Source organism: Centroberyx gerrardi, chromosome 20, assembly GCF_048128805.1.
Source record: "Centroberyx gerrardi isolate f3 chromosome 20, fCenGer3.hap1.cur.20231027, whole genome shotgun sequence".
In the NCBI taxonomy this organism is placed as follows: Eukaryota; Metazoa; Chordata; class Actinopteri; order Beryciformes; family Berycidae; genus Centroberyx; species Centroberyx gerrardi.
The window spans coordinates 24,537,850-24,563,571 of record NC_136016.1 but is presented as its reverse complement, the minus strand read 5'-3'; the positions used below and the strand labels follow the sequence as shown (position 1 = coordinate 24,563,571).

Genomic DNA, 25,722 nt, shown 5'->3' with positions numbered 1-25,722 from the left:
TCAGACAGTCAGTCAGACAGTCAGTCAGACAGTCAGACAGTCAGTCAGTCAGTCAGACAGTCAGACAGTCAGTCAGTCAGACAGTCAGTCAGTCAGACAGTCAGTCAGACAGTCAGTCAGACAGTCAGTCAGACAGTCAGTCAGTCAGACAGTCAGACAGTCAGTCAGTCAGTCAGACAGTCAGACAGTCAGTCAGTCAGACAGTCAGTCAGTCAGACAGTCAGTCAGACAGTCAGTCAGACAGTCAGTCAGACAGTCAGTCAGTCAGACAGTCAGTCAGACAGTCAGACAGTCAGACAGTCAGACAGTCAGACAGTCAGTCAGACAGTCAGTCAGACAGTCAGTCAGACAGTCAGTCAGTCAGTCAGTCAGTCAGACAGTCAGACAGTCAGACAGTCAGTCAGTCAGACAGTCAGACAGTCAGACAGTCAGACAGTCAGTCAGACAGTCAGTCAGACAGTCAGTCAGACAGTCAGTCAGTCAGTCAGTCAGTCAGACAGTCAGTCAGTCAGTCAGTCAGTCAGACAGTCAGTCAGTCAGTCAGTCAGGTAACTCTTAGTGAGGTGTCTCTTGGCCTCTAGAGGGCGTCTCTGACTAACAGATGGTTTCTCTCCTGTGGGCTAAACACCACATTCAGTCCCATACTGATGATGTCATATTGAATCCCACACAGAGCCGCACTCTTCACCGTCAATTTACAGACATCCACATCTTCTGCTGTCCTGCAAACCTTAACAGCAGGTCACGTTGTCATGTGACACGGGTGGAACAGGTCATTTAACCGATAAACGTGTCGTGATGCTTCAGTGAAATGAATTGAACACACGCCGTGGGTCTGCACAGGATCTGTGCTTGTTTCTACTTAAGCCATGTGATTGGCTCTTATGCACCAAACAAAGCGAGGGTGAGTGCGTTGATTTCTCCTATGGACTTGTTTTAATTTTCTTACATGAAAAAGAACATGGAATTTGAGTCGAGATGAGAGCGTTCGTCCGCAGAGCTTCTGCTGAGACGCCGTGTGTTCGACCAGCAGGGGGCGGCGCCGCAGCGGAGGAGACGGACACGGAGTGACGGATTCAGCTGAGAGGAGAGCAGCCAAAAGTCACATGTGAAAACCCACACATGTGAATTCTGTTGGTTTTCACATGACGGTTTTTGCTTCAGATGTAAAAAAAATCTATTTCTAGATGAAGACTTTTTTTTCACATTTTCGCCTGCCATTAGATATGTTTATTACAATATTTATTTCGCATGTGAAAATTTTATTTCACATGCAAAGACACAGTTCACAGGTGAAAATGTCAATGGGAAATTTCACATGTTCACCTATGAAAGCCAACATGTGTCCAAAAAGCACACGTGTTTTGAATTCACATGTGAGTTTTCACGTGCCAATATGACTTCTTTCAAGAAATCATCATAAAACAATGAAGAAAATCTGGAAACAAGAAACTTTCTCCAAGACAATTTCACTTTTACCAAGAAAATGTCCTGAAACAAGTTACATTCTCCTGGAAAAAAAAGTCTCATTTGTTGAAACCAGTAAAGTTATCTGCAGTGAGATGATTTCACTAAAACAAAATCCTAAAATAAGCTCGATGAGTCTGGAGACAAGATGAAAATGAACAGTCAGTTTGTGGACGTGCAGCGTTAAGGTTTGAGGACGCCACAAAGAACGCTCCGAACAACCGCAGGATACGAGTGACGGCCAAATTGCGAACGAAATGTAATTAAAGTAAAATGTGTTCTTCACCTCAGGGCCGCAGGTTTCTTCCTCTGTGGTGTTTTGCCCGTGTGAAAACACACAGAGCGGGGAGAAAGCGTACTTCCTCTTCCTTCATGTTGGACCGGTGGAAAACAATCACCATGTGGCTTTATGAGTCCTGGGAGCCGGCAGACTGTTGTTCTGTCAGGTTGATATCGGTTCAGGCTGCAGCTGGAGGTCAGCTGGTTAGAGGCGGTCCGCGAATCAAACGCACCTCTGCACCTGTTGTACCTGTCAGCTGGATCAGAGGCACACCTGCTGTTAACCTGCGTCTGATAACATGCAGACACACTGGGATCAGGTTTCTCTCTCCTGCAACAGACTGTGAGAGAGTCCAGTGTTCAGCTCTCTCTCTCTCTCTCTCTCTCTCTCTCTCTCTCTCTCACACACACACACACACACACACACACACACACACACACACACACTGTCTGAGTGAGTGTTAATGTTTGGTCAGGAGTGTAACAGCTTCAGAGAAACTCATCTGAATCCAGTGAGATGCTGAACCGATGTTGATGCTGCACCGGAGTGGAAGACCAACATGAAAGAGGAAAGGGAAGGAAAGGGAAGAAGGGGAGGAAAGGAGAGAGGAAATGAGGAAAGGAACGGAAAGAAGGAAACAAAACAAAACTAAGGGAGAGGAGTAAAGGATGAGGAAAGGAAAGGAAAGGAGAGGAGAGGACAGGAGAGGAAAGGAGTAAAAGAAAAAGCAAAGGAATGAGTTATGGAGTGAAGGAGGAATGGGGGATGGATGGAGATTTCTGTGCAGCTGCTGACACCTAGTGGTGAAGCAGGAAAATGCTGAAACACCAAAAATATATCAAATCAAATCAAATCAAATCAAACCAAATCAAACCAAACCAAATCAAATCAAATCAAACCAAATCAAATCAAATCAAACCAAATCAAATCAAACCAAACCAAATCAAATCAAATCAAATCAAATCAAACCAAACCAAACCAAATCAGTCATAAAAAAGTAAGTGCAAGTAACATTTCAAAAATAAGTCTTTTGTTAAATAAGATCCAGATTATTTGTATCTTCAGCTATTTCTGTATCTGTGGTCAACATGTTGATTCCATTGGAAGTGAAGTGGTTTGTGTTCAGAAGCTCTGCAACCAAAACTCACAACAAATGATGTTTTTACCAGATTTACCAGAATCACAGTGACTCAGTGTCATTTTTGACACTGGGAAGGGAAAAATGAATAAATAAATGAATAAATAAATACATGATGCTGCCTCTATGGATAAAAAAATAAATAAAAAATGACTATATTAAAGTGTTTATCACAGCAGAAAACTCTTCCAGTTAGACTCCAGACTAAATGGAGGATGAATCAGTTCCAGTCTGATGTGTGGGATCAAAAACTGAACGCTGTTACAATGTAGAAAAGAAGTTTTTATTTTTAATGCATCTGAACTCCATGTAGTCATTGTTTGGAGTCGAACTGGAAAGAAAGAAAGAAAGAAAGAAAGAATGAAAGAAAGAAAGAAAGAAAGACAGAAAGAAAGAGTGCTCTCTCTCTGGTTCCTATCTCTGCAGCTCTACAGGTGTCTGTCCTGTAGACACACACACACACACACACACACACACACACACACACACACAGTCGCATACAGGCACAAGCTGGCACACAGGCACAAGTTGGCAAGCACTCATGCACACACACACACACACACACACACGTGCTGGGTCCACACTGTCAGCATGCTGTGGCCATGTGGTTGGCTGCAGGCCTGCTGCCAGGGCGTGTGTGTGTGTGTGTGTGTGTGTGTGTGTGTGTGTTTGGGGGGGGTTACAACCAACTGTCTCCCTGTCTCTCTCTCTCTGCAGGGATTTTATTTTGAATCCACACTTATCAAGCTGAGTTCAGGAAAATGTTCAGTCAGATGTACAGAGAGCAGGAGGGAAAATGTGACAAAAATAAATGTTTTGCAGGAACAAAATATGACCAGCATGGTACCGTGTGCAGACGATACACAGCAATGAAGTAATACTGCCGGTCATTATTAGATGTGAAACAGCAGTTTGTTATTCAGAAATAATAGAGAAATAACAGACAAATAACAGACCTCAGGATGACCAATCAGAGCTGAGGATTCAACACAGCCAGGAAATAAATAGAGATATTAAACATGTGCAGTGAAGTTAAAGAGGAACTGAACCCCAAACCCCAATCTGTGTGAAGCCTGACATCTAAAGGTAAACATCATGCTACTGAAATGGCCATCTGCTATTGGCTGATCTTTGTTGCCAGGTGATGATGTCACCACCTGTTGTGCTCTACAGAAGGTGACATCATCACCTGGCACCAAAGATCAGCTTACTAAAATTTAAACCTGCAATAAGTGACATCAGACCTTCCAACCAATCCTGAAGCTACTGTGTGCTGTGTGCAGATTTCATTGAGACAAAATGATATAAACCAACATCCAGCTGTGTTGCTGTTTTCTCCTCTTTTCTAAATCTTGTTGTCAGATTCCGCTCCTGAAGAAGCTCCTCCCCCTCCATTCAGCAGCTTTTAATTTTTTAAAAACTAGCTTGTCTCCTCCAACGCTTTTTAAAAGTGTCGCTCTTCCCCTCCCACTCCTGAAAAAAACTCTCGTAATGGAGGAATCGATGAAGTGAGCGAGTAAACTGTTAAACCAGTAAACTGTTAAACCAGTAAACTTGTTAAACCAGTAAACTGTTAAACCAGTAAACTTGATAAACCAGTGAACTTGTTAAACTAATAAACTATTAAACCAGTAAACTTGTTAAACTAGTAAACTTGTTAAACCAGTAAACTGTTAAACCAGTAAACTTGTTAAACCAGTAAACTGTTAAACCAGTAAACTTGATAAACCAGTGAACTTGTTAAACTAATCAACTATTAAACCAGTAAACTGTTAAACTAGTAAACTTGTTAAACCAGTGAACTTGTTAAACCAGTAAACTTAACCAGTAAACTTGTTAAACTAGTAAACTTGTTAAACCAGTAAACTTGTTAAACTAGTAAACTGTTAAACCAGTGAACTTGTTAAACCAGTAAACTTAACCAGTAAACTAGTAAACGTACCTTCGCAGGCCTCCACAGTGCAGTGGCTTTGCTGTGTGTTATTTACGAAGGCGTTGTGGTTCCTGTCGCCCTCTAGTGGTCAGAACTTCCTGCTTAATGCAGCTTTAACTTTGTTGTGGACGTTGAAACAAGGGAAATTGTCTTGCTTTAATGTTTAATTCCTCATTCATATTAAATCCATTGAAAGCACAGTGTGATTATGTCAATGAAGTCTGGATCAGACTGTGAGGTTTCTGAGCTTCCATAAACTCTTCTTCTGCCTGTCTCTCTGTTTATCTGCTTCTCTTTCTTCTTCTTTGACTCTTCCTTTGGGTTTATCCTTTTTTAGAACTACTATGTTTACTACTACTATAACTGCTATAAACCTATAAAAACTCTAAAAGCTGTGTTAACTTTAACTCTTAAAGGTGAGTAGTTTGGTGTTGTGAGTTTTATCTGCTGTGGAAAGTATGAAATTCTTTGCCCATAAGAGTCAGGCTTTATTAACTTTTTAAACTCTGAAAACAAAACAAGCCCCCCCCCCCTCCTGTGTGTGTTTGGCAGAGTTGCTCCTGCTCTCTGCTGAAAGTCAAAGGCCTAATTGTGTTTAAAGACGGATCTGGCAGCGCTGAAGCCAAACCCTCTGCCAGGCTCTTCTTCTTCTTCTGCTGCCTGGACGCTGCGGGCGGCAGGCCGGACGCTGCCAGCTCCCACAGCTCCTGGCACCGTGGCCCGGCCCGCCCCGCTCCGTCCCGTCAGGGTGTCCACCCCGCCCCGCTCCGTCCCGTCAGGGTGTCCGGCCCGCCCCGCTCCGTCCCGTCAGGGTGTCCACCCCGCCCCGCTCCGTCCCGTCAGGGTGTCCGGCCCGCCCCGCTCCGTCCCATTGGGGTGTCGGACCCTCGGAGCGTCCCGGCGCTCCGGGGCCGGGCCGAACACTCTGAGAGGGCTGAAGGGTTGAAGCGGCCGGGCCGGACGCCAGGCGGACATGACAGTCTGACAGGAGCAGGGCAACGGGATCTAGATCAGTTCAGGTCTGGTGTGAGCCGTCCTCCACTCAGCTGAACACAGAGAGACGTCACACACTTTACCACAGAGGATTAGAGAGGAGCCTCTTCTGTTAAGAGCCGGCAAGAAGCTGCTGATACACAAGCATCTGTTTTTAAAGCAATATTCCACTTAGTTTTAACATGGGGTCATTTGTCACTTGACCTCCATGAAAAGCAGAATATAATCTCACCAGGATCAGATGCAGCTGGACCAGTTTGTAGTGTTCAGATTTTTACTTCCCATTCATTTGAATGGAAACTGACATTGAACACGTTGGAGAACAGATTCAACATCAGATCTGCTGTAAGACAATAAAGCAGCAACTGGTCTGTCCTCATTTTGCATTTCTATTCTTGGTTTACACTAAAATTAGTATTTCAAAATAAAAGTAGATCCGGCCTCCCAAACAGGAACTCTCTCTCCTACATGGTATCCCTCCTCTGTTCTCTTCTCTCAGTAAAAAGCTGTTTGGTGAGATTCTGTTCTGAAGCGTCGGACCAACAGTCAGCTGGACTCACAGCAGCAGATCTGATGCTGAATCTGTTCACCAACGTGTTCAATGTCAGTTTCCATTCAAATGAATGGGAAGTAAAAATCTGAACGCTACAAACTGGTCCAGCTGCATCTGATCTTGGTGAGGAGATTATATTCTGCTTTTCAAATAAATAACTCCATGTTGAAACTAAGAGGAATATTGCTTTAACAATAAGTTTTTAACAAAAGCCCATCTAGGGACAAAAGTTGCAAATTAGCTTAGGCTATAAATGTTATATGTGACATCAAACAATTTTTTTTAATGTTCTATGTCTACGTCTCTGTCCCTATTCCAATAAACACTCTGAAAAAAAGCACATTTTCAGGGTAAATTTGGAGCATTTGGGGAAATATTTTTTCACTGAAAACAATGTAGCAGTTTGAAATCTAGCGGTGCGTTCCAGTGGAAGTCGGAGGTCTCCGATCTAAATGCGTTCCAGTGCGTCTTCTCGGGAAAACATGGACGCAACAGTCTTTACCCGTTAACGTTAACGGCAGCTATCTGACAGCTGTTCTGTTAGCAGGCGAGTTCATACAGCAAAGACTTCTAACTAATGAAGCACAAGTCTCTGAATTACGTTACAAATGGAAACTACAAAGTTGTTCCAACATGTTTTCATAACAAAAACTACATATAAAGTAAAATCAAGTTTTATTAAAGGATAAGGCTGCATGTGTTTTTTAATGCATTGCTTACCGTCAACAAATCTTATGAAAATAACAACATCAACAATGCGTTTGCTCTCCTCCCGTTACTTTCTGACTTCCCACGTACCGTTTTTAGCCGTCAACCCGGAAGTCATTGGCTCCAATTGTAAGCTAAAAACCTTTAAATACAGCTCACAAAGACATAGTTTACATTTTAAAAATCTCTAACTGTTACCATGAAAAGTCAGACTGTTGTAGTTATTACCAAATCAAATTCAAATGGGAACAAATTCTTCATTACGCCGGGGACTATTTTCTGTGCTACGGAACTACTTTCCTGAGATGGAAAACGTGTTTACGGTCGGCTTATTAAGTCGTTTGAGGAAAAAGTCGTCCGGCCCGGTGCATCGTGATGATGAAATATGCTGCAGAGCAGCAGCATGGCTCTGGGACGGGTTTTAATAGTTTTTAATACAGTGGAGATCTGTGGCTGCTGGGACATGGCTGCATCGTCAGCTGTGTTTATGTCGGACAACTCGGGCAGAAATAATTTTGTCCGACTTTCCAACTGGGAACTCCGACTTGAACGACCGTTCCTTTGCACTTTTCGGTGTTGGAAGTCGTTTTTCTCCGAGTTCTGAGTACATGGAATGTGGCTTTACTAAGCTTGCTTTGCTGCCAAGGTTTCAACATCAACCAATCAGAGACAAGAAAATTGGTCAGGTGACCCAAAAAATATTTTCAAAATGTCCAACTGCTACTAAATAGTAAACACAACTAGGAAATAATAGCTGTGATTCTTTTCATGTAACATTTAATCCAACTAGCTGTTAGAGCCAAACAGACTAACACAGATATGAAACTGCAGTGGATAAACTTGAATCATCAAATCATCTCACTGCACTGACAGATCATTTTACCGGTTTCAACAAATGAGACTTTTTTCCAGGAGAATGTAACTTGTTTCAGGACATTTTCTTGGTAAAAGTGAAATTGTCTTGGAGAAAGTTTCTTGTTTCCAGATTTTCTTCATTGTTTTATGATGATTTCTTGAAAGAAGAAGTCATATTGGCATGAATCAAGTGAAATTTACTGAAAGCAGCAGATTATCTGCCAGTGCAGTGAGAGAATTTGACTAAAAATATCATGAAATAAGCTGATAGGTCTGGAGACAAGAGAACATCACTGGACAGATTGATCTGCAGTGCAGTAAGCATCGCTCAGTCGCTCTACTCATTTCCGCCACATTTTGCCCCAAATCTGCCCTAAACGTTTCCTGTACAGAATCGCAGCATCTGCCTCAGTTTTGTCAGTTTGTTCAGCAGCTGCAGACTGAAGCTACAAACACTGAGAACAGGAGCAGTGAAGAGAATTAAGACTCTCTGGTGTTTTGTACAACAAAAATCTGACTCCACTTCCTGTAACTTCATCTAACATGATGGACTTGTCTGTCTCTTCTTCTGTGGTGTTCATACCAGTTAAGAACACATGAAGAAATAGCTGAATATGAGCATCAGTCGAGACTTCATTTTGTTCTGCTAGACTTTGTCAATAAAGGTTTGACTTTGAAAGCTGTGACTTCCTGTCCTGCTTCTTCTTCTGGTTCTTGACCAAATCTGAATTTGAAAATTCCTGTTTAATGTAATTGTGAAGCACTTTGTGGAAATAACGTTTTTATTACGTATTATATAAAAAAGGAACTGTATAGTAAAGCAAACCATGCAAATGTAGGCTACATAACAGTTTAGAGCATATAGACTCTTATAGAGCATAAATATACAGAAATGTGTCCATAAAACATACAGATGTGCAGGGTAGCCTGTGGTGTGACTGACCTTTCAGCTTTTAATGGTGGGATAAATTGTAAACGACACTTTATTTTTGCAGCCTGACAGTGTGAAGCAGCAGTAACATGCTCCCAGCCCACAGATAAAAACACACTTTCGCCAGTAACACAATAAATTAAATCGTTTGATTAAATCAGCTGCTTATTGCTTTCTGAACAAACACCAGAACGTTATCACCTCGTAAACTAGCTGGTCGTATAGTAAATTACCTGTTTTACGAGTTTACGGGGGGCACCTGAATGCGGCATTGGTAACGACAAGGAGGGAGAATCCATCAGTGTCAAGCGAGAAAGGATATATAATTGCAGTTGCGGATACAGTTTTCAAAATAAAACCCTTATTGACGAACATTATGCAGCAAATCGCCTGAGTAACACAAAGAACCATCGTGAAAATAAAGGATGTATTTCGGGAGGGATCAGAATTAAATAAAAACCATCGTTTCCCCCAAAATGTTCTTTTCAAAGCATATGATCATATCCATCTATGCTTAGCCAAAATGGCTTCTACATGCACTCAGTTTACGCTTTTATTTTGAAGGAAAAACCACATAAATTCCGGTTTTGTTCTGCCATCTCTGGTTAGCTTGACGCAACTTGGGAGTCCAATGGAAGCCTTCGTCTTAACACAGAGGAGACAATCGAGTGCGATTTAGCTTGAAAATAGGAACAGATATCGGTAGATCCGCTTTTAAATCCTAATTTATCTCAGCAGCCTGGATCACCGGGTCGCTCCGAGGGGTTTTAAAACCACCGATCCGCCGTTATCGGTGTCAGTTCCGTCTTGTTTATATTGTGCAGCAGCTGAAGCAGGGAGGGAGGCCCGGTCCTGTGTGAGTTTAGCGGCCGCCTCTGGAGTGTTTTGTGCGGTTCGGCCCTTTAGCGCACCAAGTAAGTGCAAATATTGATGATGTTGAACGTTACTTCACCAGTAGAAAACGGCTTGTGTTCGTAATTTCTAGTCGGGGCACATAACAGTGTCAATTTGTAGTTATTGTTAGCTTGCTAGCCGTTAGCTTCAAGCTAGTAGCTTGCTAGAGTGATGGCTCCTACATAATGCTATTAGCTAAAATTCGACCTAATGGTATTTTTTCCCCCGTAAGACACGTTTTGTCCCATAATTACACAGATCCGCGGCCTCATTTGTCTTACTGGAACTAATGTGCTTTGTTGTGTTTAGATGTGTTTCTACTAGCATCCTCTCAGCAGCAGCAGCAGTCCCAGCAGGTCGCTAGCTAGCTAACGTTAGCCTTGTTTTGCTACACCAGCTGGCTGCTGTTTCTGAGGCTGTTAGAGCCAGACTCAGCTCTCTGCCTGCATCTCAAACCAGGAATAAATGGAAGGGGATATAAACAATAAAAAACAATGATTTTTTTGGTATCAATGCGGACAAAAAATATAAATAGGCCGTTCGTGTGTGGACTAGTAAATCCATAACTGTGTTATTAGGTAATGATCTGAGTACTGAACATGTCTGACACCACCTGCTAATGCTGTGAAGTTTGATCTGTGGCTGCTGAGTCAGTCCCTCTGTCAGTCCCTCTGTCAGCCGTCTGCACATACTGCAAATTCTTATTCTATTCTGAAAATCTAGTTGTCTGGTAAAACTGTGAAAATGGTGAATTGTGGGATTTAGCAGCTACAGCAGGGAAAATGTTTCCTCATCAGCGTTTAACTGACACAGTTTTGTTTCTGCTCCCTCGTCCTCTGTCTCAGAGAATATGACCCAGATGCAACAATGACATCCAGATTTGGTAAAACCTACAGCCGCAAGGGAGGGGAGGGCACGTCCAAGTTCGACGAGGTTCTGTCCAACAAGAGAGCCACCCTCAGCACCAAATGGGGCGAGACCACCTACAAGGCCAAGGTGGGCTCCAAGCGCGGCGGCGCCGCTAAGAACGACTCGGTCCTGGAGGTCCACAAGAGGCCCCGCCTCTCTGACGACGGCTCCGAGGATCCGTTCGGCTTCGACAGCGACGAGGAGTCCAAGCCGGTGTCGTCCCGTGGCGCGCCCCAGGCCGGCAGCAAGGCCTCGCCCGCCAAGCCGGCCTCGGCGGAGCCTCCGCAGGCCGAGCGGCCCGGGTTCTCCCTGGACGCCGGCAGCAGGTCCAGCCTGCTGGGGTGGAGCCAGACCTCGGCGTCCGGGCGCAACCAGACCAAGCTGGTGGAGGACACAGCCAGGTTCTTCAACAGCAGCAGTACGAGCGCAGGTAAGACACGATGATGCTTGAGTCGGTGTAAAGGTTCATCCTAGTACACCTTATACAGCTGTGACCTCATGATGGTCAGTCTGGTCGGCTCAGTGGGAACAGAACAGCTGTCAGTCCGTCACAATGAGACAAAAACAGCCATTAGTGATGAACTTTTCATCTCTGGCTCCATTCAGTAGTTTGTTGTGTTTTTCTTCTTGGTGGATAACCGGCCAATCGTAGACGAGGTGACGTCACCTCCAGATGTTTCCAGCAGCTACAGTGGAGTTTGATATGAGAAAATGTTTCAGGATGTAAAACCTCAGCGGTAAACGTCAGGTTTTGGTGTCAGTCCCTCAGAATCAAAGAGCGAGGGCTTCTTTCTAGAGCCGCCATTTTGCACCGAGAGACGTTCAACAATCATACAGGGAGAAATCCATCGTAGAAGAGGAGAGAGACCAGTTTCTCCACCACAGGAGCAGGAGAGAGACCAGAATGCACTGCAGGAGCAGGAGAGAGACCAGAATGCACTGCAGGAGCAGGAGAGAGACCAGAATGCACTGCAGCAGAGAGACACAGACGTGTTGAGTTTTGAGTAAGGGGGGAGACTCTCACTTTTTCTAGACTGGAAAAACTCACTCGCTTGCCGTTACTCTCTCTCTCTCCACCTGCATGTAAAACAAACAACTGGGTGCAACAAGTTCCCGCCCCTTCTCTGGAGGTTTTGAAAGGCATTCTGGGAAACGTAATAAATCACTAACTGCAGTAGAAGTAGATGAGGCAGGTTGAGGGAAAGTGGGTTCACCAAAAAAAGTAAACGACAACACTTCATCACTAAATAACTCCTGAATGTATTGATCATCGCAGATTGATGAGGTCTGACAGTGGAAGACGATCAGAGAAGATAATTTTCCTTTAAATAAAAATCTCACTCTGGAACTTGTTGTTTTTAGCTAAACGGCACCAGAGAAATCCTGTTTGATTGCTGCTCCTCTCACAGCCAATCACTATCAGTGTTGTTGCATTCAGCTTTCCATGATTGCTATTGGCTGCCTGCCAGAAACACGACCGCAAGGAAAACTGCAAGAGGAACTTTTGATCGGTTTGCATTTGTTTGTTCGTCTCTCCGCCACAAGAGGTGTGACCAGGTCAGCTTCACTCGAGTCCCAAGTCAGTCTCGAGTCTTGAGGAGCAAGTCTCAAGTCTAAATGTAGATTACCAAGTCAAGTCCAAGTTATTAATGTCAAGTCTCAAGTCTAAATGTAGAACAGCAAGTCAAGTCGGAACAAATCAAGAGTCCAGTATCAATTTAATATCTTAAAGAAAACTAAATATCTAGGACTTTTCAATGCAATATGGTTTTAATAGGATAAAAACTTGGTAAGAGCATCATGAGTTTGATTTCTATAATCAGTTTCAACTTCAATAAATTCAATCATTCCATACAAATTCAGAAAACAGAATTTAAATTCAGTCGTCTGCTGGAACAAATCTCATCACTTTCAATCTAAGTCATTTACACAAACACAAGATCTCAAGTCAAGACTTTAGAAACCTTTTCAAGTCATCAAAGTACAAGTCAGAGTCAAGTCCCAAGTCACCAGAACCCAAGTCAAGTCAAGTCTCAAGTCTTCTCTTCATGCATCAAGTCAAGTCTCAAGCTGTTAAAACTGGGACTCGAGTCCAAGTCATGTGACTCGAGTCCAAGTCATGCCGCTCCAGCAGTGCAGAAACCCTGAGCACATACAAAGCACTGCCGCACTTGATGATTCTGATACACTTTATTGATTATTGATTCCCCCAAGAGGCAAATTCTCTCTTCGCCCTGCAGCCTGTCGCAGTTTCTTTGTGTTCATCTACAAATCAATCAAATCATCATCATGACTAGGAGAAACATTATGAAGTCACTCGGTAGAGCGCTGCCACCAATCACCCATTTTCTTTTTTTTTATAATGATTTCTATTTTATTGATGTTTCCAACTTTATAACATGTACATACAAATAGACACATAATGAGATGTGAACGAGAGTGAACTTATTTTATTGTGCTAATTACCCATTTTCTATAGTGAGATATTTATTGTGATCCCATTACACGTAGCCTGTTACTGGAGCTGCGTCGGGACTCTGAAGCATTCGGCTAATTGGAACGTCTGAAATAGTTTCTTGAGGAAATCGGACGAGCACAACAAGCTCAGAGTGTGGGCTCATGGGAAACGGTCGAGACGTTTGTCCTGACAGAGAGAGACGGGAGTCAGGAGTTTGGCTGCAGCGGGATAATAGTTTGTCTGAGACTGGAGAGACTACAGGAAACCACCCCGAAACACAAGGGATTGTGGGTAGAAGGAGACGAAAAGCCTAGCAGAACAAAATGAAGTCTGGACTGATGCTCATATTCAGCTGTTTCTTCATGTGTTCTGAACTGGTATGAACACCACAGAAGAAGAGACAGACAAGTCCATCATGTTAGATAAAGCTACAGGAAGTCGAGTCTCTAACCTGCAGGACGACAGGTTCAAACTCTGTCCAATCAACAAGCTGCTTGTGAGTCATGTGACTTTTCTTTACAAGTCCTGGTTGGCTTGTGATTGGTCAGTTTGAACCTAAAGGAACCAAATACAAAAATGCAACAAACCATTGAGAGAAGGGATAAAACGATGATGTGGAAAGAAAAATGCTCCACCTCCATCTTTGTTTTGGTTCTGTGTTGGAGCAGCATGAGACACACACCCTTCGGACAGACTTACACACACTTCAGACACACACACACACACACTCTCATTCACAATCACTGACATCACGCCTCGTCTGGCGGCGTCCCGGCGGCGGTGCGTTCCTCTGCGCTCCCTCCCGCTCCCTGACGCCGGCGCTCAGCCCGGCAGCTTCCTGCTGAGCCGGACAACAAACCCTATTAAAGTTTTTCACCGTCTTCATGATGTGTGGAGACAGACGGGTGCAGAGCCGGTTCAGGAGGCGGAGCGGGAGGCGGACGCCGGGCGCAGGAAGTAATAATGCCCGCTGGATGTGTGTATGCAGCATGACAACACAACACAGAGGAAAAACTTCAGCCTCAGTCGCAATTAAAGAAATAAAATGACAGCTGATGACATCATTAATGACACAGTTATTGCTGTTCAACACCTTTACGGCTGAAGCAAATATAAGCCTAACGTAGAAGTAATATTGTAAAAAAGTGCTTGTTCTTAATTGGATAAAGGTAAATAGGAAAATTGAATTCCTCACTGGCAAAGTTTTCAACTAGAAGAAATAAAATGACAGTTGATGACAAAACACATTTACTGCTATCAACACCTTTACTTCTGAATCAGAAACATGCAGACTAACATAAAGCTAGTCTCGTAAACAATTTGTTTTTAATTGGATAAAGGTTAAGCAAATGGAAAAATTGAAAGCCTCACTGGCAGAATTTGACGACAAAACAAATTTTAGTTCACGTTTATCTTCTTTCAGGACCTTAGAAGATACTGTATGAATGTTTCTGTAAGCGGTAAATTCTCGCCACAAACCAGCTGTAGCGGTCTCTGTCCTGTCAGCTGGTTCTCTGCAGACTCTAGTTTGACTCCACTCCGCTTCTGCGATTGACATTTCATCAAATTGTGAAATCCCACAGGAGTGGCGGTAAAAATCTTGCAGAATCGAGCTAAATTCAAAGTGATTCAGCTTAGATCACAACTGTGCAAACTTTTAAACTTGTAAACCTATAATCTGCTAGTGGTAGGAGAGTAAAAAACTAAAATAATCACAGTTGTAGTGAAAAATGTGTCATTTTATTTCAAGTGGGTTCCCTTTTCCACAATCAGCCGGTTTTCCTGGAAATGATGAGCAAATTACACCAATTGGCCGTTGTTTTTGCTTTAATAGTGAGATTATTATTAGCCTAGAAATTTGATGTATTAGAAGAAATAAAATAAACCCAAAAAATATCACCCCCCCTCCCTCTCTCCCGCGATAATATCGTATATCACGATGTTTTGGTGGGACAGCATTGTGATATTAAATTTTGGATATCGCCCATGCCTAGTAACAGCTAAAACAGGACCTCTACATGATGGTTTGTTACCTGTGGAGCGGACCAGCTAACCGGACACTGTTTTACCAGCCGACCTGATGATTAAAAGACTAACAGGACGTCCACATGATGATCAGCTGCCTGCTGAAGCTGGAAGAGTAGAAACTAGAGAAGAAACATCCGAACATACCTGCTGTCAGCTGGAGTCTGTGGTTACCTTCAGGTGACATCACTCCACAGCTGTCAGCACTGAAGCTGCCTGTTTATATTTCTGCCTACTATAAGGAAAATTTAAGGCACAAGGTTTAAAATATCTTACATGTCTTATTTGAAAAAGGTTTTTGTGCGACTTTGAATCGTTTCGTGGATTAGAGTCAAGTCAAGTTTATTTATTTATAAAGCCCTTTATCACAAGCATGTCTCAGAGGACTTTACAGAGAATGTGTCTAGCTAGGTCTAACTAAACACAATCAGTGGTAAACAAAATTTTATAGGACAGCATAATGAAAACACAAGGTAGGTAGGAGCAGATTTAGCGAGACAAACAATCTACCTATTCTATATAGCCTAACCCACCCGGCACCCCAGCCTTAGACCCTAAATGCACACAAGGAAAAACTCCCAGGAAAAAACTTGGAAGAAACCTTGGGCGGGCTGAGGCAAGATAGGGTTCCCCCCACGGGACGGCTTAGCGTGCAATCGGTGCCGGGCAAAACATTGACAGAGTCACGGGCAACAATGATGACAAGAGAAAACAGAGAGAGACAAAAATTAGAGAATCAAAATGTCTTCTCATTGTCTTATTTGGTTTCCGTGTCGATCTCTTCTCATTATCATGAGTGGTGCGGCTCACTCTGCAGCGGACAGGCTTGTTATTAAACTGTGAGTCTTAAAGCCCGGGCCTCGTCTGTGTTGGAGGCCGCTCTGAGTCACACGGGCCGCTCTCCGCTCCGCCATCTGAGGAAGCAGAACTGCAAGTGTATTAATCACTGCCACATTTGGCAATAACGTCAGCACAGCTCACTTTAAGACACGAAACACCCAGGCAGGATTTTTACCCTCCGAAACCCGACTCAAGCTGCTTTCACTGGGAGGTTCTGCGGTTGTTTAGGCTTGACAGAGAAATCAATAGGGCAGAATTGGACTAATCCTCAGAGGAACTTCTCTCTAAGTCTGCAGGTCAAACTGAGTTAGAGAGATGTTGGTCCTAATGTGGCGATGAGAGAAAGGGAGAGAGAGAGAGAGAGAGAGAGAGCCCTCAGACTGAATCATCACAAATCCCCACAGCAGCCAGTGTGTCCTTAAGCAAGACAGCAAACCCCTTCCTGCTTAGTCACTGTAATGCTCTCTGGGTAAGAGTGTCAGCTAAACGCCCAGAGTGCAATATAATGTAAAGGATTGATCTGACTTCCCCCGGTTCAGCCTGTTTTCTAACAGGGATGATGATGTAAAAAGCTCGTTTGGAGGCAGAACCTGAGTGGAAACAGCAGGAGTCTCCAGGTAGAGACGGACAGACGGACGATATCGAAGGTTTGGGGTCGTCCAGACTGACGAACAGCGACGGGTTCGGGTCTCGTATTCCCTTCACAGCCGATGAGCGGCGGCCTGAGAAACGTTCGTCTTTCCCTCTGATCGGAGGCCGTTCTCCCTGTCAGATCACTCCTTGGCCGCTGCTGTGTTTTTAAAGGCAAACTGGGCAGGATTTCCCCCTTGAAACAGCATAAACTCATCCAAAACTGATCCTACGTAATCATGACTTACGGTCCATTGGTAGTGTGTGACTTTTTGGCAGCAGGTGATCTAAAAGCCTCGCCGGCTGTGGTAGCGGTCCAAACTCTAAAACAGAGGAACTGGTCGGAGCGAGCGAGTATCGTGAGCTGGCAGCTAGCTACCATTAGCGTAGCTTCGTTGCTACGCTTAATGGTGCAAGTGAGTATCGTAAGCTAACAGCAGCTACCTGTCCAACAGAAAACAAGCCGACTCCACGTCGCTCTTCATCCTCATCCTCTCCTTCACTACTCTCCAACAGGTGAAAGCAGCAGATTCACTCTCTTGTTTTGGAACCAGCCTTGTCTGCTTGGCGTTTTGCCTCGCTGTACTTTTTTACTGGTTTTTACCGTTCTGGCAACCGCAGGGAGGAGGGGCCAACTTTGAAAGTTGTGTTGACAAACCACAAGCAGCAAAATCCTCCTCAGTCTGCCTTTAAGGAACAGGGCTTGTTGATGATGATGCTCCTGAGCAGTTTTACAAGTTTTTGTCAGAGAGAGCGAGAGAGAGAAGTTAATTCTTCACATGTTTTGGGCTCATGTGCACTTTTTTTTTTGTTTTGTTTTTTTAAAATGAACTCTGAAGATAGTGAAGTAACGACATGGCCTAGTTTTGCTGCGCTCATGCTCCGACACCACAACCTTCAAAAACCACAGCTCCACATCTTCTTTGATGTTTCCCCGTGAAGCGGCGAAACATCTGAGCACAAGTTTCCTCTTCTGCTCAGAGGAACCGGTCCGGCGTCCTCACCCGGTCTGATCTGTGGAGGCAGAACGGCCCGAGGGCTGAGCTGATAATCAGAGCAGAGTGTGTATCGTCTTAGCAAGTGGCTCCCAACGCTTTGTAGGTTTCACATTGATTTTCTTGAAGGAGGCAAATGAGCTGTTTGACTTGAATTGAGCAGTGGAAGCATTGGTAGCAGTTTCCCTGTTTAGTTTGTTTGTTTATTGTTGTGCACACATTGCAGTAAACCATCTGAAATACTTCTTACTTACATGAGGGTTAAAAAGTACATTGTTAAATGAGGTTAAAGACCCCATGAAACAGCATCTTTACTTGCATTTGCCATTGAAACAGGATGTTGGGGCGGGACATAACGCAGTGAGGGATCATTCAAAAGTCTGAACCAATGGGATATGAGTCAGGGAGAGAGAGGCAGGTTTATTTGATGGGAGGGGCGGAGGGGCGGGACTAGTGCAGCATGAGGTCACCATGAAAGATACTCTGTTTTCTCTAAATATACAATTAAAAGAGATAAATACATTGAGTAAGAATATATAAAACGACATTAGCAGGTACTGACTCGGGCATGTTGGGTTAAATCTAGTGGTGTTTAGTGTGTCACTGTGGTTTGGAAATGGTGTAAACATAGCATGAGCCATGTATTAAATGTGCACAGTGTGCTAAGCATTCTGGGAAGTTACCACAAGCCACATGTGGGTAAGTTGTTGTTTGACTGCCATCAGTCGGAGGTTCTGAGCAGTTCTATAGACCCAGTTGTCTGGTGAAAGACTGAAAGTGGCTGAAAACTTTCTGATCCACCAGCCGCTGTGGACAAATGTGTTTCCTGCCCTGGAGGTGAAGCATTAGCCAGCGCTGTCGTAAACTAATTGAACAGCTTTGCATCGGGCTTAACACCCATCGCACATTAACCCGATGCCTTTTAGTCCTTTTGCTAAATTGTCCCTATATTCGTTCAGATCAATCCTTCAGGCTCAGAGAATACACACGTGATTGTAATTGATTGTAGTTATTTTGTCCAATTGTTCGTCCGTCCATCACGTGATTTCTCAGGGAACATCTGGGACACCGCTGGCCTGATGCAACAGTTACACTGATTGGCCTAATGGGGGCGCTGTAGTTACAAGGCTGAATTCCTCTAGCATGTGTTCCAGTCTGTCCACAGGTGCTGAAAAAGTCTTAAATTATAAAACTTGGGGCCTTTTAAGGTCTGGAATACAGTTAAAGTTGCGTATTGCAACTTCTTTGTCAATAAAATAACAATAAATAAATAGGATATATAATACATCATCACTCGTGTTCATGCCTAAATCCCCCGTTTGCTTGAATGTGTCTGTTTAACTTGCTGAAGCGTGTCCCGACAGCGACTTCACCGGTCCGCCTCGTGCTTGGTGTGTGATGGTAACGTGACTGTCATTTCTCTTCTCTGTAGGAAAGTCCCAGCAGAGTTCGTCGTCGTCGGAGAAGCAGCACAGCTACTCCTGGTACCGGAACGCCTCGGAGAGCGACAAGAAGCCGCTGGCCCAGACGACCACGCTGAAGACCGAGGCCAAGGCCGACGCCGCCTACGACCCCTGGGACGCCATCGTGGGCCTGCGCTCGCCCTCGCCCTCGCCCAGCCAGGAACCCCGCAACCCCCCCTCCGCACTCTGGGCCTCGGCGGGCGGCTACGACCCGGGGCGGAGCTTCGGCGCGGGGCGGACCCGGGAGGAGAAGCCCCCCTCCCCCCCGCGGCTCCGGAGCCCCAGCGAGAGCGAGGATTTAGGCGACTCGGACTTCCCGGTGGAGCCGTCGGAGTCGGAGGACTACTCTCAGACCGCCGCCTCCTCCTCGCTGCTCAGGAACTGTCGGACCTACAGGCGGCCCAACAAACTGGGCTCCGGAAAATCCTCGGACCCCAGCGGTGCCGTTTTTGGCGCAGATCTTCCCAAATCCACGTCTGACGCCGGTAGTAAGACGAGCGGCGGCGGAGGGGGGCGGGGCCGGACGAGGGACTACACGGTGCTCCACCCGTCCTGCCTGTCGGTGTGTAACGTCACCATCCAGGACCGAGGGGTGGAGGAGTTTAGCGGCGGCGGAGCGCCCTCCGGTGGGAGCGGCGGTGCCGGATCCGGCAGTACGACAGAGCTGGGAGAGGCGGGATGGCAGAGGAAGAAGACCGAAGAAGCTGCTGCCAAACCCAGGTATGACACGGCGGGGCGGGGCGGGGCGGGGCGGGGCGGGGCGGGGCGGGGCGGGGCGGGGGGGAGGGGGGGCAAAACTGGTTCAGGTTGTTCAAATTCAATGCTGGTTCCTTTTTGATATCTTTCTTTGTCAAGGGAAAGCTCATTTCAGTATGTGATAGTAAGTCATATTCTGCTAAATTGATTTCTTCAGTATGACTTTTCAAAAACAAGAAGAAAACTTTGTTTTCATGGGAAACATCCACCATTTTGGATCTTTTTGATACTTTTCATGCCTTGAACTTGATATTGAACCGAACATTTTGTCTAAGCCAGCTCCAAAGTTTTAATGGTTTCATTATTTGCAATAGTTGTAATTTTGATTGTGATTCTTGGTGTGTAGGTGAATTTCAGTTTTGCTAGGGTTTGTTTAGTTTGTCTTCATGTCTCTGCCAAGGTGTCCCCATGAAACCAGATTTCATTCATGTCTGGCTAATTAGTCCCAAATGGTGGCACTTTAGATTTTTAGCCCATTTCAAGAAAGCAAAAGGTGTCAAAGTGTATTGTAGCTTTACAGTAGGCTACATTCTGACAGCTTTTGCTGATGTCAAAATGTTTTCTCAAGCTTCAACATGTTGGATCCTTGCCATCAGATCTCAGGAGTTTTTTTGGTTAGTGAAATGTGCTTTAATCAAAAAGCAAGTTAGTGAAGAAAGTATCGTCCTGAACTTTAGTATCAGAACCAACATTCCAGTGGTAACCAGTTCCACCAGCAGCGTTGAGTCAGAGATCTTAGAGATTATGGTGCACAAATAAATCCTGATCTTCACCTAGGAGAAGCTGCTGATGGCTGATACATGCCATTATATATATTATATGTTTTGTTTCAATGAGTTTAAGTGGTTTTTTTTATGCCTAATTTGCTTGAACACACACACACACACACACACACACACACAGTTGCTTTTCAGAAATAGATTACCTTTTGTGTGTGAAGTCATGTTTGAAACTTTGATTTTCCAGCTTGCAGTGATCGTTCTGTGTGTGAAGCTTCAGTCTGAGTCTTCCTGATCATCTGTCACAGTTTCTCTTGGTCTTTCTGCATGAGTTTCCCACTTTAAAGCGGTCTCTCATTCAGGTCAAACAGTTTCACGTTTCAGCACACACACCTCCATAACAGTTCATCTCTGCTGTAATTCCTGGCATTCAGGTTTTGTCCCTTTTTTTTTTTTTAGCCAAGGACAGTAAATGTTCAGTAATCTTGTTGAAACTGAAACTGAAATTGTTAAAACTGGTGCGGTGACACATCAAACTAAAACTATCAGCGGCTCATGTAAGCTGCGTTTCCTTCCTGCTGTCGAGGGAATTTCAAGTACGTTTTTGAAATATCGCTAAAAATAACATTTGAATTAGGTTTGTTTCCATTGGCTGTGCTGAAGGGAATAAATAGACTTCCTGAGCAGGGGAAAACACATCTGTGAGGAAATCGACTCTTGAAAGAACTGATTAGTATTTGACAGGTTGTTCATTCATGGCAGCTCTGTCTGTACTTTCTGAACCGAATAATATAGAAATTAACTTGGCAATATAAGCACTAGGCAATGGTCATACAACCATGATGTAGACTTGAACAGCAGGTATGGAGGACAGATATTTTACAGTCTCTGTCTCTGTCTCTCTCTCTCTCTCTCTCTCTCTCTCTCTCTCTCGCTCTCTCTCTCTCTCTCTCTCTCTCTCTAATAAAGGCTTAAAGCAGTGCAGGCAAACATTCACCTGCCTCGACAGCTAATAAGTAAAACTAGTGTAAAAGCCAAAGTAAAAAGATGAGTTTTTAAGTGTTTTTTTAATCAAATTAGCGTTGTAGATAGACGTACAGCACAAAACAGACAAAATTATTTCTTAAAACCATCCAATAAAAATAGAAATCAAATCCACTGGACTTAAAATGAAGGGTTGAAGACGTTTCACCGCTCATCTGAGAGGCTTCTTCAGCTCTTCATTTTAAGTCCAGTGGATTTTGTTTCTATTTTTTCTGTTTTTTTACACCTGGATGACTGAAATGAATCTACAGACGTGTTTCTGAAAACCGATTGGCTGCTACAAAAAGACAAAGACGAGCCTCATTGGGACAAATGGAAAGTATACTGCAGGCGAATTGAGAGGGTGACAACTCGATCCCTTTTTCTTTTAACTTAGTGTGAACTGTCTGTTTAAAAAAGGGGAAAAAGAAAATTTAATTCCTGGCAACCTACTCCCCTCTTAAAATTCTGTTTTTGTTTTTTTCACTTTACCGATTTTTGTTTATAACCCTGTTACAGAGGTGGGGACTTGAGTCACATGGCTTGGACTCGAGTCACAGTTTTAATTGCTTGAGACTTGACTTGATGCATGAAGAGAAGACTTGACTTGGGTTCTGCTGACTTGGGACTTGACTTTAACTTCTGCTTTGATGACTTGAAAAGATTTCTAAAGTCTTGACGAAAGATCTTGGCCCGGATCTACTAAACGTTTGCGCCAGTGCAAATCTCGGAGGCCGTTAACACCTGTTGATCGCGCACGGAATTTAAGACCTAGGAAAAGCATGTCTTTTCCTAGGTCCTAGGTCCTTTTCCTAGGTCCTTTTCCTAGGTCCTAGGTCCTTTTCCTAGGGTTAGAGTTAGGTTAGTTAGGTTTGAGTTGCCCTTTCACACATGTAGCACACAACAGGAGATTGTCCGTGTCAGACGCGTTCTCACCTACTGGAAATACTCCGTTCGGTTTAGGCGAGGGGTGCAGGAGGCAGGACATGACGCAAAAAGTACGCTGCGGTTGTAATTCAGCGTTTTTAAGATTTTCACTAGGAAATAAAACGGCTTTTATTTTACGAGAAATCACAGGAAGTCCTCTCTCCCATTAGCGCTAGCTTCACAGCGGAGCGTTCAGGCCCGGTCAAAACAATGCAGCTTAGAATATAGCGGCTGTGTGTGAGAGGGGAGTTCACTGCTGGAAGTCAAAGACGTCGTATTTAAGTTTATGTTCTGCTTGTTCCACAGTTGTTTGATAAATTGTTATTAAACACATTCGGAGAGGATTTGAATTGCTATTTTTATTCTCAATTCTTATCATTTTGGTGCTGGTGATTTTCCTTTGGCGCTGGCTAAAACCTCTTTGGGGGGCGCCAAAAATTCCTCTATGCAGGAAAAACCCTGACTGTTGATTTGTTCTGACTTGACTTGCTGTTCTACATTTAGACTTGAGACTTGACATAAATGACTTGGACTTGACTTGGACTTGACTTGGACTTGACTTGGTGTTCTACATGTAGACTTGAGACTTGACTTGAGACTTGTGCCTCAAGACTTGAGACTGACTTGGGACTCGAGCAAAGTTGACTTGGTCACACCTCTGCCCTGTTAAAATAATAATAACCTTTATTTGTATAGCGTCTTTCATACACAACATGCAGCTCAAAGTGCTTTACATCAATAGAAGGCAGATAAAAAACAGATAAGAAGATCAAATATTTACAGTATATCAAAGAACAAATTAAATGCGTTAAAAGAACAGAGATAAAAGAACACAATCAAATGAAACAATTAAAATGCAGGCTGAAGCTAAGCTGAAAAGATAAGTTTTAAATAATAAAAGTAAAGGATAAAAAACGATTAGCTAATCCCAGCTTTGTGTCCGGCTGCAGGTTCAGGCAGACGCAGAACAAGTCGAAGAAGGACAGTAAGCTGGCGTCGTTCGGGTTCGAGGACGCCGACGCCGGCGCCGGCGCCCAGCGGGACGAGAACAGCAGCGACGGTGCCGGCGGCAGCTCCAGCTACAAGATCAAATACTTCGGCTTCGACGACATGAGCGACAGCGACGGAGACGACGACGACGACGACGACTCCAAAGAGAGGAGGAAGGCCAAGAGGGCCGCCGTCGCCAAGGCGGCCGCGGCGGTCGCCATGGAAACGCCAATGGACACGCCAATGGACAGTCCGCCGGATCCCTTCGAGATGCTGGAGAGCCGGGAGAGACTGGAAGCCAAGGAGAACAAGAAGTACTCCGAGAGCAGCAGGATACGAACAGGTCAACACACACACACACACACACACACACAGGGACAATGAAGACCATGCAGATTGTAGTTTTAGCGATACAAGCGTTTTTCAGAGGCAGAAATAATCTCATTGGTTAAACCTCAATGGGCGGAGCCAAAGAACCAAATTTTTTCAGCGCGCAAGCTAGCTAACTGGCAAACTTGAGTCACAATAAGTAACTCTGGTCATAACAAAATTAAAATCTAAATGACAAAATTGTATTCATTTATTCATGACCAAGGCCTATTGTTGAATTACCTTTTTGTGCTGTCTATTATTGTATTATAAATATTTGATAACAAAAAAAAAACATTTCTCAGAGGCAGAGCTGCACTGGCGGCAGAAATAATCTGATTGGTTGAGTTAAACCTCAGTGGGCGGAGCCAAAGAACCGCAGGTTTTCAGAGAGCAAGTTGGCTAACTGGTAAACCTGGATGGCAAAGAAGGAACTCTGGTCAAAATATAAAAAATAGAAATGGCAACGACTTCTTTTCTTCATTTCTTCATGACCATGACATCATGATGTTGACGTTCAGCAGCTAGCTAACCTAGCTAGCTATAGGCTAGTATAGCTAGTTTGAACTTGAAGGTCAGCTAAGCTAACTAGCTAACCTAGATAACTTAGTATGGTAGATTGTATTTTTCAGTTAGCAGCAGAGCGCTAGGCTTCATAATATTAGCTTCCTCCTCTCTTACCTCTTGTCTTTCTCACTGGGCTTCAGAAAAACTGGGGTTCTTTGGCTCCGCCCACTGAGGTTTAACTCAACCAATCAGATTATTTCTGCCTCCAGAGCAGCTCTGCCTCTGAGAAATGTTTTTAGAACGAAAACTCCAATCATACTGTTCACACACTCTATCACACACACACACAAACACACTCTCTCTCTCTCTCTCTCTCTCTCTCTCTCTCTCTCTCTCTCTCTCTCTCTCTCTCTCTCTCTCTCTCTCTCTCTCTCTGTCTGTATTGAGAGTTGCCTGCTGGTATGAGAAAGAAAAAGTACAGACCTTTCCATGCTCAATAGTTTTAACATCAGACCAGTGGAGGCTATTTGCCTTGTGTACTGTACACACACACACACACATATACAAATACACCTAACCCTATACCAGCATTAATACACTATGCACTGTGTACACATACTTATTCACACACACACACACACACACACACACACACACACACACACAGCAGGACGCCCTGATAGCAGCTCATCACACTCAGCAGCCTGTCAGTGTGTTAAAGGTCAGAGTCTGTGTGTGTGTGTGTGTCTGTGTGTGTGTGTGTGTGTGTGTTTATCCGTCTGAACGAGGAGGAACATGCAGGAACATGACATGAACTGAAAACCCTCAGAAACACAAAACACATGATAAAAACACTGTCAGTGTCACTTCAACAGAAAAACTCCTCAAATCCTTTACTTCAGTAAAAGCAGCAACACCATGATGGAAAAATACTTTGTTAAAAGTGAAAGTTCTGCATTCAAAAGTATAGAAGTGTTATCAGTAAAATGAACTGAAGTATGAAAAGTAAAAGTCGTCATTCTGTCAGAGAGTTAAATTATTGAAGCATGAACCTGTCAGAAGTATTTTAATGTTGTCGTCTAACTGCTCCAGATACTGTTGGAGTTTAAACTCTAACAATGAAACATATTTTATGAGCTTATCGTATGTTTTGATGTAAAACCTTATTCTGCAAAGTAACTAGTAACTCCAGCCGGCAGATAAATGTAGAGGAGGAAAAAACAACAAGATTTCCCTCTGAGATGTAGAGGAGGAAAAGTAGAAAGTCTCACAGGATGGAAATACTCAGTAAAGATCCAGAACCTCAGAACTGGACTGAAGTACTGTAGTTGAGTAAATGTACTTAGTTACTTTCCAGCT

The 25,722-nt window shown here is 44.0% G+C and overlaps 1 protein-coding gene across 1 annotated transcript in view; it reads left to right on the top strand.

Moving 5' to 3' along the window:
- Positions 1-9,497: 9,497 nt before the first annotated feature.
- Positions 9,498-25,722, top strand: part of waplb (WAPL cohesin release factor b) — a 47,804-nt gene continuing 31,579 nt past the window's right edge. Inside the window, 4 exon segments of the mRNA XM_078290847.1 lie at positions 9,498-9,772; positions 10,598-11,091; positions 19,042-19,792; positions 23,448-23,830. Of these exon segments, the coding sequence (XP_078146973.1) occupies positions 10,620-11,091; positions 19,042-19,792; positions 23,448-23,830 (1,606 nt within the window). The 5' untranslated portion in view covers positions 9,498-9,772; positions 10,598-10,619.